General features: G+C 34.9%; 1 protein-coding gene across 1 annotated transcript; it reads right to left on the bottom strand.

Moving 5' to 3' along the window:
• Nucleotides 1-4,371: 4,371 nt before the first annotated feature.
• On the bottom strand, nucleotides 4,372-12,794 carry LOC103716231 (protein HEADING DATE 3A-like). Its single transcript, XM_039119310.1, has 4 exons — nucleotides 12,407-12,794; nucleotides 9,058-9,119; nucleotides 6,120-6,160; nucleotides 4,372-4,751 (listed from the first exon to the last, which is right to left on the bottom strand). The coding sequence occupies exons 1-4, from the start codon at nucleotides 12,602-12,604 to the stop codon at nucleotides 4,741-4,743; spliced, it is 312 nt and encodes a 103-aa protein (XP_038975238.1). The 5' UTR covers nucleotides 12,605-12,794; the 3' UTR covers nucleotides 4,372-4,740.
• Nucleotides 12,795-16,508: the final 3,714 nt, after the last annotated feature.

Here is a 16,508-nt window from a genome sequence, read left to right on the forward strand (position 1 = left end):
AGATGTCAATCAGTGGGAAGGCAGTCCTCAAGAGGCACTGTTTCTCTGGAGGTAGCACCATGCAGCAGTCCCAGAAGATTAGTTTAATTTTGATCATTGGAGTTCTCTTAGCAGCTCATTTTAATGGCCAAAACTGTTCAAGGATATGTGGTTATACATATTTTTTAAAGCCATGGAAGGAAGAGGAATGTGTTGATGAACAATTAAAGGTAAGGCATATATGTGTACCCTTCTACTACTTGAAGAAGAGGAGCGAGGATTATTTTCCATGCTGCTCTGCAAGGTCATTTATGTTTGTGTTCTAATATTTTTAATCTCAAATGTAAGCATTTTTTTTATATCTTAACAAAATTTATACTGTATCTTAAATGTAACCATTCTCTTATATCTTAACAAAATGACCCCTCCCTCTTATTCTCCGCAAAAAAATAATTGGATCATGTGGGTTAGCAATGTCAAAAATCAAAATCCCTATGAAAGAGTGAAAAAGTGATTTTTTGGATTGGAACAACTATCATCTTCCTTTAATAGCCTAGAGAAGGAAATAAAACAAACTGGTACATAGGTAAAATAGAAATGATACAAGGGAATAGGTATGCATTCACGTAGAAGATCAACAAAAGCTTTTATTTATTTATTTATTTATTTATTTATAATCTTTTAGTAGAAATGAGAAGTTTTCTGAAGCCCAACTCTTTGACAAGCCGCATCATCCGTAAAATGTAGGCCACCTCTGGACTGTTGATGCTTCTCGAGAAACCGTTTAGTCATTCCTTAGAACCTTCCATCCATCAAGAAAATCTTTAGTTCTTTCTCCATGATTAAAAAACCATTTTCTAATTCAATCCACACCTTCTATGCCTTAAAAATATATGATTACAATCACTTAAAAAATGTAAATCAGATTCTTCGCATGGTAAATGCGAAGGGAGTATATTCTTGCAGACATTCTGCTCACTTATTAAAGTTTTCCCCAGAAAAGAAAAAGAAAAGGAAAAAAACACCCAAAAGAACAAATAATAATAATAATAAAGCAATTAGGGTATGCTCTAGATAGTGATAATGATGATCATCAGCATTATAGGTTTTTCTTTGGGTGTTTTAGTTTCATGATGAGAAAATCATGCAGAAGCTTAAATAAGAAACATATGATGAGATTCTTGATGCCACCTAGCAATATAACATCTAATAGTCAAAATCCAACCATATATTAGGAGTGTAAGGCTGTGAGAATTAACAAAACTTCAAACATAATGTGGTAAAGCCTAAAAAGTTGAACTGCTGAAACAATTAGTCAACAACCAAGGAAGAAAAATGTCTCCATATGTTTGAGAGAGTGGTGATGAGTGTTGGCCTACTCGAGTCAATTCGATAACCAAGCATGGATCTAAGTCAGATTCAAGATTGAAGAGAATCACAATTTTATGTGTATTTTATCTTTCATATTTTCTATATTAATTTTACTCGACTCAAACTCAGCTAAGAAATTGTTACTTTTTATAAAAGAAGCTAAGAAATGAAGCTAAGAAGCTAAGAAACGAATATAATTTCGATAGTAATTATTTATATGCATGCATTCAAGTCTTATGCAATGGCAATCATGTCAAATTTTGTTATCTATTCTACCTTCTTCCGCCACAACCCGTCTCCCTCTGGCAGTTGAAGTATAAGGCAGCCACAGGCGGTCCGAGGTTATAATATGCTGAGAAGTCCCTGGTATCGAAGTTTGGACGCCAACCAGGAGCTTCAACAGCTTGCCGAGTCTCCTGTCGGAAAAGCACAAACACAATACGGTGAATCCCAGCTGATGGCCGTGGGCTCTCGTAGCTGACTATTTCATTTCCTGAAACAATTCGTTCAATCCACTGTCAGTGTTTTGGTGATTGGAAGTTCCCTTGGTTGGAGTTGGGATGGGAGTGCAGAAAGAGTCCTCCACCAAATCCCATTTCTCTGGAAAACTTACAGCATGACCTACCAATTTTCTTAACACTCTCTAGGAAATCATCCTCTCAGAATCTTTTTTGAGATACTAGAACTGCTGCTCAAAATACCCAACTTTAGGCATGCATATCTCAACATTGATATATGATGTGTGCAATGCGGAAGAACATATATAATGACATATAAAGTGCAAATGAATAAAGACGTTACTTATTCCTCTTTGCTTTAAGAAGAGGGAAAGCCTTGGTGCAACAGTAAGGTTGCTTTATTATGATCTAAATGTCGAAAGTTTGAAGCATGAAAATAGCTTGTCCATGTGTAGGTTTAAAGAACCCCTCCAAGCCTAGTAATGGCAGGAGAGCCAACCCTTTTTTTCTTATTTGCTTTTAGGAGTGGGAATGCGCATCAATGATAAATAATATGCTATATTTTTTAGCTATGTATGTTTATGGTATACATCATCACGTATAGTCATATAAATAGTATTGTTTAACACTATGGCATAGTATAAGATGCTAACATATTTATTAGGCTGTAATAATATGGTAAAAGTTGTTAAAAAACAAAACTGACTAGGTAATTTCTCATCTTGGAAAAGGAAAATGTATTGCAAGTGTTCACTTAGATATGCATCATAATTAGCATATAAGCAGAAAAATACATGCAAGCTGGTTTGAGATATCATTACAAATATCATAAAATAACTATCACTAATATTTAATTATTTTTGAGAATTGGAAGTTGTTTCTTTGGGTATTAGAATGTCAATTTCATATATAATGCAACAAATCTATTGAGATGTTTTATATGGATGAAATGCCTCCACATATGGTCTATGCCTACTTATTTACATGTGTTTTTGTAACAAAGGCGTAAGCTATAGCTTCACAAGCATCATCAGTTAGCCACTAACCTCCGGCAATCAATTTTCTTAGAATTTAAAATAGTAAACAATTTTTGGAATGAAGAAGTAAAACTTAGAGAATTGAAGTTAGTCTTTGTTCTCTCAATTCCCTCATCAAGAAGTAAAAATAATTGCATCTTTTTATCACTTTTTCATTTTAATCAAACTCTCTTAGCAGTAAAATGAAGGATTATGCCTCTCCATTAACAAAAGAACTTTTCCCCTCACTTGATAGTTTCATGTAAAAGCCCCTTTTTCTGTTCCAATTTTCCCTTTTCTCCAGCTTTTCACAAAACCTTTTGCTCACGTTAAAAGAAAAAGAGAGTTCTTGTGCGTGCATATGCCATTGTCTTCCCGTCCTGGAGTTTTCAAAGAACTTAAAGTGACCATGCATGAAGCCAAAAATTTTAAACTCTACTTCTAGTTTTCTAGTTGTTAAATTGATTCTTTCTTGGTAGAATATTGTAAGAAAGTTTGTTCTTCATAAAAATGACTTGTTCAGTCGACTAACATTTGAATCTGTGGATATTATAGCTTCGTCATTGTAACTTTTTAGAGAGATAAATTTCTTGTACTATAAATAGATTTTGTTTATGCTCCTGTGCTTAATTATTAGAGTCATTTGGAGTTTAATTAACATTTTGACCTTCTAAAAACCAATGTTTTCTTTTAGAAAAAAATATTTTTTAAGAGTAATGTTCCGAGAGAATTTATTTCTTGCATTTCAAGCCCTAGTATTGGAAATCAAGAAACTACAATTAGGACATTCTTTTTTGAAATCAATTATTTTTTAATATTTTTGTGAAGCATGAAAGCTGTATTTGCATTGCCTTTTCATAGTTACAAATGACTGCGAGATTGAAGACTTAAGAAGGTGAGTAGAAATCTTTTGCCCTACAACATTTGCTGAACTAGGAGTTCCAGATTAAAATGAAAACAATCGGTCATTAGGTCTTTCTTCTGAATGTTTGGCAATATATTTTATAAGGAATTTTGTAAGTTTGGACTAAATGTAAGCCAGTGCAAACCTAAGTTTGCCTCTAACCCTAGATTTTGGATTCATTTCAGACCCGACCCTCAAATAAAAAAATTGCATCTATCCAACCTCTACCTCCTTTCATAGATCGATGAATGAAGTCCAATATTTTTTTACTTAGGAGAAACTAAAATGAGTATGGTCACCAAATAAAATAAGAACAAAATTAAGAAGGATGACTGTGTTGCATGCATCTGACATAAGTGAAGGTTTTATGGAAGCATTAGCTATTACTCCTTTAGTTCATGATCAGCTGCTGCACCCTGGTTTTAAGTATTACCACGTAAAACTAATGCAAATAATAATATCCATGGCTCATGTCATGTCATGAACCATGCAATATTCATCCAATCCCAACAGGGAACAGCTAAAAAATGCATGGGCCCACACAAGTCAAAATGCTAGGTGGGGCCCAGCAAACTGGCGCACCATCTGCAAGCCCACCAATGTTTCTTTTGGGCCCACAGACTGCGCTTGATATAAATGCTACTGAAGAAATCACAACCATCCAAATTTAACGTTTGTTTTATTGTTCGGTGGGATCATGTGTTCTAGGTGTGGTTACATGTGTATATATATATATATATATAGATATATATATAATATATATTTTTTTTTTCAGGATAGTATCTGACACTATGGGTACATCAGGGCCATCTATTTACTTTGATTTTCTTGTGGGCCCACACAAAAATAAAGCATCGGTCAAGCTGCAGCCGTCCATCTACTTTGATTTCCGGTTGGAAGCCTTGCCACGCTGACTAATTTGTCTCAAGTGGGGCCCACACAAGAATACATAATCATGTTCATCCCGAGGAAGCGCTGTTGGGCAGATCAGAACCGTCCAACTGCTTATTCTTCAGGTCAGACCTGCATCAAAAATAGGTGGGGGTCATATAAGAGGTGGGGCCCCTACCCCCTCTCTTGCACGCGTGCTTTGCACGTGCACTAAGCATACTTTTCTGCATCTCCTCCTCTCACTGTGATAATTTTACACACACACACACACACACTCTCTCTCTTTCAGAAAAAAAAAAGAAAATCTCTAATTTTCTTCATTTGAAAAATAATAGGATGCATCAGCCTTCAAGCATAGCCCAATTGACACAGTCTAGTTTGTCCAGTACCAACAAAGATATGAGTGCTGTTAACAAGAGGCTTACATACTAGACTGTGTTTATTTTGGTAGTTCATGTGCATTTCTCAAAGGTTGTTGCATCCTAATATTTTTCTCAAAATCACTATGTTAAGTAATAATAATGCACATTCATCTGCTGCAATTAGGCAAAATACCATGTATGTATGCATGCATATGTATGGCCTATTTGCATCAAATGTTGTGCATATGGCTAATGCAATCGTCCACCTGCAATGCATCGATTATTGTTTCATCGCATGGTTGGACTCATAAGAAGATATATATATATATATATATATATATATATATTCTTATTTAGCATTTCTAGTTTCTTGTGTCGTAATTGCTATTTCTATTTTTTCCCCTCAAATTTATAGATGATTGAAGCTAATTCGAAAGATTACAAACAAATGATTAGAATTTGTATAGGAGTACTCGAAAGATATGCGAATTTAATTTTGCTAGAGGATTTTGAAAATTTTCTTTTGCATTTTACCAGTATTAATATCAAAACACGAACTATATAAGAAAACTTTTTGGTTGTTTAAAGCTGGATAAGTTTTTGAGAGGATTAAAGCTGAATAACTTAAAAAAAAAACATGTTATTCATTTGAAGCTTAATAGAAGGTTTGTGGCCTGCATGCAGTACTGCTTCATATATATGGCCAGTGCCCTTGCGTAGGGCACCCATTTTGGTTAAAAAGATTGGAATAACCTGAGCACCCTTACAACCATGAGCACACATTGGAATTTTGACAGATTGGTGGGTCAAGTAAGATGAGACCAGATTCTAATGCTACCTGCAGGAATGTGAGAATACATAAGGCTGGTTCTGCCAATTCCTGTGTTCAATCTGATATTATCCTTTGTTTCTTGGTATATATTTTTTACTTACTAAAATATTTCAATACAACTGATTAGAAACAAGTTGGACCAGCCAGGCCACCTTTTTGGTTCATTGGCTGGTCCAGTTCAAGAAAAGTGGATTATATTGTGGCATATCATATATGAAGCAGAGGGCTGATACATGTTCATTAAAAGACATTTTATTATTATTATTGTATTGTTAGATGGAGATTAAGAGTGTTAATATCACCCACCAGAACTCGCATCAGTCGTTTCTGGGATGTCGGTCACCAACCTATAACACAAAATAACCATCAGAAAGATAATTAGTAACTGCATAAATATGTTGACATCATAAAGTTTATAAGGCTGCACATATCATAAATATGTTCATAGTCATAGTTACAGATATTTTTGTATATCAATACAATAAAGGTACTTGATTAGTACCTTACTGAAGTTCTGCAATGCAACCTCATCATATACCCATTTCCCCCATTAATGAAAGATTAATAATATGATTAAGCTCCCATGAATGGCCCAATGGAGGGACATTCATTGGGTATAATTGTTACCAGTTCCCTAATGGCCTAAAATAATAACACCAATCACTTGGCCTTGCTTGGCTAGGACGTGCGGGTTTGCTTGCCAAAAAAAAAGAAAATCTTGAGATTAAAAAAGAATATATGCCACATATGAATATTAGCAAGTGCAACTCAATAAATTATAGCATCAGTAGATATATACCAGCACGAAAATAATTTTTCAAGCTTCAAAACCAACTTGAATCTCTCTCTCTCTCTCTCTCTCTCTCTCTCTCTCTCTCTCTCTCTCTCTCTCTCTCTCTCTCTCTATATATATATATATATATATATATATATATATATATATATATATATATATATATATATATATATATATATCTGTGTGTGTACATACACGTACTTGCATGTATGTGCTTGCATGCGTGCCTGTGTGCATGTCTGCATGGATGTGTATGGGTATATGTGGATGTGTTTGCATATAAATATATGTGCATATGTGCACGTGTGCTTTCGAGCATATGCAGATTTTTTACATAGATGTGTGCTTTAGGTGCATGCTTGCACAATTCTTATGTTTGAATGCAGGAATGCATAACATTTAATGTAAATTTAGAGTAGTGTAAAAAAGTCCATGCCAACATGACAACCATGCTTTGGAAAATGCAACTTGGGTTAGACATCATTCAGGTTTTATTTTAATTCAGTCCAACCCTTTTGCACAACCAAAGTAGCTAACCTTATAGTAGTCTATCAAATACATTATGATGATCTTTTAAAATTGACACCTGAAATCATTTAGGAAAAAAATGTGCTATTGAATTTTAGAGAGAGCCAGAGTGCAACATAATCAGAATATCTTACCTAATAGCATACAAAAATTGGTATAGTCTCTGACTGGTTGGTTCAGTGGAAGGAACATCCCTCTCATACTTGGGAGGGCTAGGTTCAAATCCTGCATGTTGTCTAGGTAAGGTGCCCTCTTAAACTTTGATAAGAAAATGATTATAGATATTTTTATTATTGACAAGCACTTTTTCACCCCAGCTAATTTAAATGAGTTCATAAATCATACCTCAACCAGTTCTTAACTAGAGCCATATCCTTCATGATAAGAGCAAATTTAGTTCGTAAAAATAGAACTCCGCAATCATAAGAGAATAACTAAGGAGAACAACAATTCTATGGAATTACTCAGAAATTGATTTTGTGCCCTAGTAACCTAAAAGATATTTCTGACTTAACTGAAGAATATTACACTTAAAATATCCACGACATCAGTAAAATTAGAAGAAACATATTATCATGCATATGACTAGTTGGTTGAATCATAGAGAAACACTTATACTCAGATAAGCAAAAACACTAATTAAAATTTATTAACAATTTTGCAACTTGTTGGTTAAAGTGAGGTTTAAAAGATTGCGTAAAAGAAATTTAGCTTATTTTTCAAGGACTATGGTGAATAGATTTTTGTGGAATGACTATGGTAAATATTAAGACAAATTAAATAGTCTACAACTATAATATTCTTCTACACTAAGACTATACCTCCTCATTAACAGATCAAGCGACACACAAACACCCATAACTTTTCGCTTGTACATATATAAAGATTTCTTCTCTTATTCATCCATCTTAGACTTAGTAGTCCAATCAGCATCATATAACTTTGCTCCCAAAAAAGAGTGTAGGGAACTATAAGTATCATCAGAAATTAACAAAATGAATTAATTTGATAAAAGAATGAAGCTACTCTCTTATCATTTTTATTTTATATGCACGAAACAAGCATATAAAAATGTGTATGTGTCTATACACACACATGACATTGATGCTTCTCAAGATAAATGGAGAAGTATAGGTCGATCTTTTAACTGTCTAAAGTGCCAAGTAAGTTATTTCTTCCAAAAAGATAATATGATGCTTACAAGGATGATCATAAGAAAGTGGGAAAATAAAGTTCTTCTGCAGATTATATTAAAAAACCATGTGCTTTCCTGAATCTTATAGATAAATCACTAAATTTAAACTTTAATGAATTGCTCATGATATTTCAACCATATTGTAGAGTGACAAGATTGGTGTGATCTAGCTTGCACTCGCAAAAAGGTAATCATCAAGTTCTGAATGAAACCAAACATAATATTTGTGGAGACCAGGCGATGTCTTCAAATAATAACCATGTTTCTATCGTGCAGAGTTTAGCCTTACGTGTATGTACTTACAATTTATGTAACTTGATATACTATTGCTTCTTGATGCTATCGGTCTTTATATAAATAGTTAGACCAATATCTTACACAACACTTTGCTGGTCCTTTTGGCCTATGCTCTTTAGTTTAGCCTCTGACTTTGATTTAATCCTTTTTTTGAACCAAAAGGTTTTCTTCTTAAATATTACAACTATATATTTCACAGATAAGCCTTTCTTTTTTTCTTATAAAAATTACAACACATTAATATTTTCCAGGAGAAACTTGACCTTTTAGAGTCCAGTTTTAAAAATAAAATTTAAATAAATCCTGGCCACCTGAGATCAAGATAGATTAGTATTCTTTTTATCAATGAATAGATGTCTTTAAAATAAAATTGAAAAGATAGAATCTACAAATGACCATCAGAATAAGATGTAAAAGTTTAAGCTCACCAGTGCAAGTACTCTCGATGGGTTGGATTGCTTGGGCTTGGTGCATCAGGGTCCACCATCACCTTATATAATTGTAATCAAATTGTGTGCCATCAATAATTTAAAGAAGACCACAAGAACCATGTATATAAAATTTAGAGCTGAGATTCCTAAAGATTATGCATTTTACAGAAAGTCCATGAACAAAATCTTCGTTATGTATTTAAGCCATAAAGATATTTCTATGCATTAACATCTTTCCATTTTTTTTTCAAACATTCAACTCCAATGGCACAGATAATAAGTTATGTCATTTAGGCTACGTACACATTAAATTTAATGGCTGGAATTCATAGAGAAGTCTCTCTCATAACACAATTTCAAGTCTGTGATCTTACCAACCCAATGCAGTGGATGGTTTTATGTCCTTTTGTTTTCATAATTTTTCCTCCTAAATATTTTCCATTATATGAGATTTTAAGTTGAAGTACCAAATATAAATATTTGTAGATGATGCATATTAGAAAAAAATCAAAATGATTCATAACCTAAGATAGAACTCTTAAAAATTAGATGAATCCCCCAGATGGTATGGTAGTGGCCTATGATTGCCAAGGATGATTATAAAATGCTTATCCTGTATTCTATACTACGTTTCTCTATGTATATGACAAAACAAATATTCATAAATCATGATATGTTAAAGTAATACAGTTAAAATAATCTGCAGCTGATGAAGAGTTCTTGAAAAATATATGAACTCAATAGGCCTTAGGATTCTACAAATATCTGTACAAGGAGATTACAAAGTGTTTATCAAGCAACAAGTTTCTCGTACAAAAAAACTTCTTCTTCTTCTTTTGAGTTTTTTTGTATGTATACCCTCCTAAATATATAAAATTGCATAAATTCTCTCTTCAAATTTCTATTTACATATATATCCTCTCTTTTTTCGCATCCGTACCCATACCATCTAACATCATTATAAAATAAATAGTTTAAAACTAAAATAACTGAAATACCCTTATGGGTAGATATGCAATAAAAAGTTATAACGGTATATAGGCAAATAGCAACTTTATGAGGATATTCATACAATTTTTCATACTTAGAAGAGTATATATTCAAAAAATCAATTAAAAAAAGATTAAAAAATGCTGGAAACTTGCTAAATCTTTTATGATTCAGTTAGATCGACAAGTAAAAAAAAAATTGAGCTACATTATCAATTTTTTTTTTAAGATCATGACTCGTTCAAGTTGGAATATTATGTGACTATTTTAGTAATCCTATTCTTCATTTGGTTCTGATATAATTATCATTATTGAATCTATAACATCTATATATTTTTCATTATTTTTAAAAGATTAAAGCATATCAATTTAAATTAATTATAGATACTTAGATTAGTAAAATATTTTTTCGTGATTTGTAAATGTTGAGTTATTGTTTGTTTTTTAGGCGAGAATTTTATAAAAGTAGCATGCTTCATTTTATAAGAGTTGATGTTAACATAAGATCACGTGACAAGATAATATTAATATATTTTTGCCACTTTTTTATTAAGAACAACTGAATTATCTTTGCTGAATTTTGATTATTTTTTATCATTTTTTTAAAAGTGTATATACTCCTAAATATACATAATTACATGAATATCCTTTCAAAGTTGCTATTTACATGTGTATCTTTATAAAGTTTTCTTTTTGAGTATCTAGAGTATTTCAATCATGTCAAATTTAAATCATTTATTTTTTAATGGGATTAGATGGTATGAGTAGATATTAAAAAAGAAAAAAAAAAGGTATACATGCAAAATAAGTATTTTATGAGGGTATATATATGTAAATAATAATTTTATAAGGGTCTTCATACAATTTTGTATATTTTGGAGGCTATACAAGCAAAAAACTCTTCTTCTTTTTTTCCCCCTAAAAACATGACTGCGAATATATTTGATCTTCTTCAGCAAAGTTGAAAAGTAAGTTGAAAGTTGATTTAAAACTTGTTAGATCTGTAGAAAACTGCTATAAACAGCTCTCTAAATAGTTTTCCAGTGGTTTCCCATGCTTTTCCGTTTTCCTTTTGTTGCTTTGATAGCTTTTCTAACCTCATTTAATTCTGATTTCCCACGTACGCATAATTTGTCAGTTCACCTTAAGAATTCCAAAGCATATGAAGTATCTAGGAATAAAACATATTGAAAATTTTCTTGCATTCTTGTACCAAGTTGGCTATACCAACCATATGGGAGAGTTTCAGTTCGCCAGGCATAAGACTAGTGGCTCGTTTAGAGGCCAGGGATCAATATTATAGTGATGATGCTGGGCACCCTCGCCTAGAAAAATTGATTCCCGGGTTTGAGTGCCATTTTATACTTAGTTGTTGAACTTCTTTAACAATTAGCCCCTCTAAGACACAGTTATACTTCACTTTTATACACAATTGTGCTTGCTAACTTCCTGACCTGTGTTTAGTCAAACTTAATTAGTCACTAAAAACTTAATTGCCATCAAAACTAAGGGCTGGGAATAAAATTCCTGGTTAGTATAGGTTCTCAACATTAAATTGGTAAGAAAAACAAGGGGTGAGAGTTACTCTTTGCATTGTTTATATGAGGACTCGTCCGGGCGTATATTTAGTTCCAAATCGTTTATTCGCTGAGGAGATCTTGAGTAGTTATATAAGACTAAGGAACCCAAAAAATATCTTCCGGCTAGCCATTTTGGGTGAGAACCTGAGTTGTTACAAATAGTATCAAAACAATCTCGGCCCATAGCCTGTATGTACAAGGGAACATTGCAATACGAGTTCATGGAGGTAACCACAGGCCGATCGTGGTGTGCCTTATATTAGATTTGAATAGATTTAAATTCTTAACCTGACATGGATTTTAGGGCTTGAATGCGGGGAGTACACGACCTGCGTAGCCGTGTGTTTAGTCTCACATCGGCTAGTCCTACGTTGTGCCAGTTTAAGCTGCAAACTGGTTAGACAAGATATCTGAGTTGAAAATATATGGAAGATGACTGACTCTCTCCATCTCTCTCCCCTCTCTCTCTAAAACAGCCATATAAACCTCAGTGAAATATCTATGTGAAGAGTAGGTTTAAGTTATTTGTCACCAACAATTAATTCCTTCCAGGAAAACTACTTTTACCCCCTGTAAGCAATTACCAACTTGAACAGCTTGAGTTAGCATTTCCTCTCCTTTGCTGAGATCTGCGATTCTATCCAAGTTGGCTTCAAGTTATGTATAGGCCATACGTCAGGCTTTATAATTAGCTATAAGGGCCTAGCAGGGCTGCACTAGTGGAAGAGATAACCCACTGAAATCTAACAAAGTTGAACTACCATGATAATTACTTACAAGGGTGTAGAGCCTCCTTTGGTCATGCCCTCCAATCTCGACCTGTGGCGCACCCGCCACCGCCGATGGCCTCAGCCCCGTCCCATTAGTGAGTTCCTTACCATTGTACACCACTCTCATGCTAGCGGACCTCACAAAATGATCCAGGACATCACCAATGATTTGTCCTAAGATCAAAGGGTCCCTCCCTCGTATCATTGCCTATGAAGCTTAGAACAACAAGTACTGAACTTCTCAAAGAAGATGAAAGATTAGCAGTTCAAATGGACCTTGGTGGGAATAGAGGCAGAAGAGCTTGTCTCTATATATAGTAGAAGACCAATGTGCAAGGCATCCACTTTATGTTAACAGCATGTTGTTGTCGTTGTTGCAATACCTCCCAAGGCTTGGAATCTGTTTATCTTTTTCTCCTCTCTCTCTCTCTCTCTCTCTCTCTCTCTCTCTCTCTCTCTCTCTCTCTCTCTACAGGCTTATCAACGTTGGCTTGGAAATATGGGATGAGCCTCCCCACTTTCAGCCTCCTCATCATGGGCAATTGCGAGGGAGTTCTAGCTGTGAATAATATATTCACAACTAGAGAAAGGCTAGTTAATTAAGTCCTCTTATATATTCCCAAGATCTAGCTAGAGAAAGGCTTTGAAAGTGATACGTTTTTATTTGTTACTAATCTATAACAAACAAAACATGGCTTCCGGCCCGGCCGGGCCTTCCCCGAATGCCGCCATGCCCATGCCCAGCCCCACTGGCGCTTCAGCGAATCGTGGCCTCGTGACCCATCGAGAGGTCGCATTCCGGTCAGGCTGGTGAGCACTCAGCCGGACAAAGATTCTGAGCCAAGGCAAGCAGCCATTGCTATCACTAGCAATGTTCTTTTTCTCCTAGTGTACTTTTACCTCAGCACTTCAGGGCATCCGGTGCCTCACTTTCACTTTAGTTTGGGTGAGTTTTTGTGGATTGTTCCACCCCGGAGTCCCTTCTTTCTGGCTCCTCTCCGCCTGCATGGTTGTCTGTGAGCCACTTGCTCGACGATCGATGGACTTGTTTGATCAATGAGTGCTCCTCTTTCTGGTATGACTGTCGAGGAGGTCGGACACGCGTCCGACACGCATTGCAGCGTCGGCCACAGGCTGCAACTTGTGTGTGACTGCTCACGAATGCAGAGAAAAGTCTATGCTCCTTGAAGGTGATTAATGAGGTCTGATGCTCATTGGACCATTTAGCATGGCCGCTCAAACATGCATGCGAAAATGTCTGAGATGAATAGCCACAGTCATGTCGCATGGTCTGAGCGCAATATATCTCTCCATGCATCGAATATATTTCACACATTCGCAATATTTAAGATGTGGCTAGTTGTTTGTCACTCGAGCATCAAATTCACATCTTGAGAGTCTCATGAGGCCAACAATATTGCATAAAACGATCGAACAGTACTCCAAAACAAATCCCAATCTATCTGTGTCGCATCCAAGCTGAGAAGGTGATTCGAGAAGTCTGAAAAATGTGGACATATTATTGTTTACTAGATATTGTAGGAAATTTTTGGAAGCAGATAGAGAGGTTTTTGCAATATTGGTATGTTCTCTTTGTTTTGTTGGAAGTAGAAGATGAATGTAATCAGAACATATATGTGACTCTTGAATGAAAAATTGTATGTGAATATCTATGATGCTCAGTCGACCATCCAACATTATATGAGCAAACATTTTGATCAATCACATTTCTCATATGTCTTTATACGTGATGCATGGTTGTGCTGCATCAGATCATAGACTTCACAGATTCTAGAGTGTCATGTGGTTGGCACTGTAAAAATATTGCAACATGTGTTCCATCAGAGCTCAGCGAAGTACTTGTAGAACGTACACCTAAAGTTCTTCTACATGTGCAAGGACCATCGTTGAGGAAGATATAATATGGGACATAGAAGTAAACAATTTTTTTGTGACAATATGCCATTTTTACCGCATGAGATGTTTAGTTCCACATTGGTTATTCGTCGAGGAGATTTTGGGTACTTATACATGACTAAAAAACTCAAAAAGATATTTTCCGACTAGTCTTTTTGGATGAGGCCCTGAGTTGTGACGGTTTTTGATACTACACATGCATATATCACGTCGTTTAACATTTAATGTGTGGTGGTTACAAGTAAATTGTGAGTTCGTAGAAGACACATCGTAAGAGTGTGATATGTCATCGTTATAAAATTATGAAAAGACTTTAGATATATTTGCATCTATCTACATTGCATCAAATCTCCAAAGGTGCTTTGAGAATATTTGTTATACAGATTGACACCTGCTAAATTAAAAATAGTACAATGTGAGAAGTAGACAAAATCTTTATGATGCTATGTCAATACTGCTATGTGGGATGTATGAGTATAATTTTCGGTGTCCACTTAATTTTGCTAGCTATAGGTGCTTTTCTTCTAATATTAAGGCTCTTTATTTTGGCGGCATAAAATTATAATGCACTTTGGCTTTGTGAACAAAATCCCCTGCCATGTTGTGCAGGAGCCTTTCTTGCCCCCAGTTAATAATCCTCATCGAAATATGCATGCATTGCTGCCTTCTAGATTTTTCAATATCTATGCATAACTTGACTGCTACTTGTAAAATTATTTTTTTGCTTAAGACTAAAAAAAAATATTGATCAAATGTACATCTAAAACTTTATTTCTGAGGCCATGCAAGGGTGTCAATCAACCTTATTATAGAGTAACCTAATTATTCTAAATCTAATGCTCCACTAGAAGAGGAACAGAATAGAGGACTGATGTAGTTAATAGAAGAGGCAGTGATGCAATAGTAGGGAAGTTATTCTGCCATGCCATTGGCATGTCTATGTCTTCTTTTCTTGGACAAAACACCCTTAATGTTAAGGACAGATTTGTCATACTCTAGAATAATACTGTGAAGTATATGAGGCTTACCAATCTTTGTCCATTTCTTAAGTACAAAGAAGCATTAGTTCCTTCTTTTTCTGACTGCCACGTTGTAAAGTGAAGGTTCCCTCAAAAAGGTTACCTAGGCCATACTGGCCTCCAATACCAATCCCCCAAAGAGTGGCGTTTATGTGCTTTTAAGTCATAGTCTTAAAGAAAAAAGAGGGAGAGGTGAGGGGCAGTTGTTTTCAACCTCCCATAAAGTAAAATCTATAAGTGTCAATATTATTGTTTAGGGTTTTCAACTGAAGATTCCTTTCAAGATACAAATATCCAATTTCATATATATGCAATGTCCAAAAAGCTTCACTGGATGATAGAGTTGTCAAAGAATAATAGTGCTGAATGCAAATGGCTCTTTGTGAGCTATACCATTAAATATATGTAGAGCAGAACAAAGCTAAAGACAGAATGTTGGAGCAAATGATCTATGAGCTTGTGTTTTTTGGCTGTTCAAAGATGGGCAAGGACCACCAAGGCCACCAAGTATCTCAAAGGATGAATGACCATAGGCCTTCATGTGGCTAGCAATGAGCCACTTAGATAAACTGATAAAAAAAATTCTATGTAAGAGAATCTATCAACCCACCTTTTCAATCTTGTAAGAATAAAGTTGCGCATAAGATTGGCATCTCCCATAGGATATGAACAAAGAGGACAAGAGTCATCGAATTCCAAGCTCGCAATACCAACCACTCATATAAAGACACTGAAATTGTAGAGCATTGGAGTTAAGTTGCTGCATGGATTCTTGCCGACAGAATGTCGTGGTTTAGATGAGGTAGCAAGTAGGATTTGATCTACAACTTTAATGTGGATTACATTTTGAGGCCAGGGATTGTCAACGGGGTGTAGGTGAATTAGACCAAGGTAGTCATTCAAGATAGGAATGAGGGAACCATAGGTATACTTGACAAGAAAATTGATAAGACTTACATTATAGGCCAGGTTACAGACTTACAGTACCCACTTTGTTTCCCATGCTGCTTCTTTTTCTTCTACTTGGGAGTTGGGAATTGGGACAGCCAAATCTATGTTGATTTAGAGAGGATTTTAATGAAAAAAATAGCTAGAGGATATACACTTAGGTATATGGAAATATCTATGAATGAAGAAAGATATAATAAAAAGTTAATAGAGGGTTATGATAAG

Source organism: Phoenix dactylifera, unplaced genomic scaffold (assembly GCF_009389715.1).
Source record: "Phoenix dactylifera cultivar Barhee BC4 unplaced genomic scaffold, palm_55x_up_171113_PBpolish2nd_filt_p 000526F, whole genome shotgun sequence".
NCBI classification, from domain to species: domain Eukaryota; kingdom Viridiplantae; phylum Streptophyta; class Magnoliopsida; order Arecales; family Arecaceae; genus Phoenix; species Phoenix dactylifera.

Excerpts from the sequence above, each read along its gene's own strand:
- LOC103716231 (XM_039119310.1), bottom strand. The coding sequence starts at position 12,604 with ATGATACGAGGGAGGGACCCTTTGATCTTAGGACAAATCATTGGTGAT. Across the intron at positions 9,120-12,406 it reads AAAGGAGGCTCTACACCCTT|GTGATGGTGGACCCTGATGC; the intron begins GTAAGTAATTAT and ends CAATTATATAAG. Across the intron at positions 6,161-9,057 it reads CATCGAGAGTACTTGCACTG|GTTGGTGACCGACATCCCAG; the intron begins GTGAGCTTAAAC and ends TTTGTGTTATAG.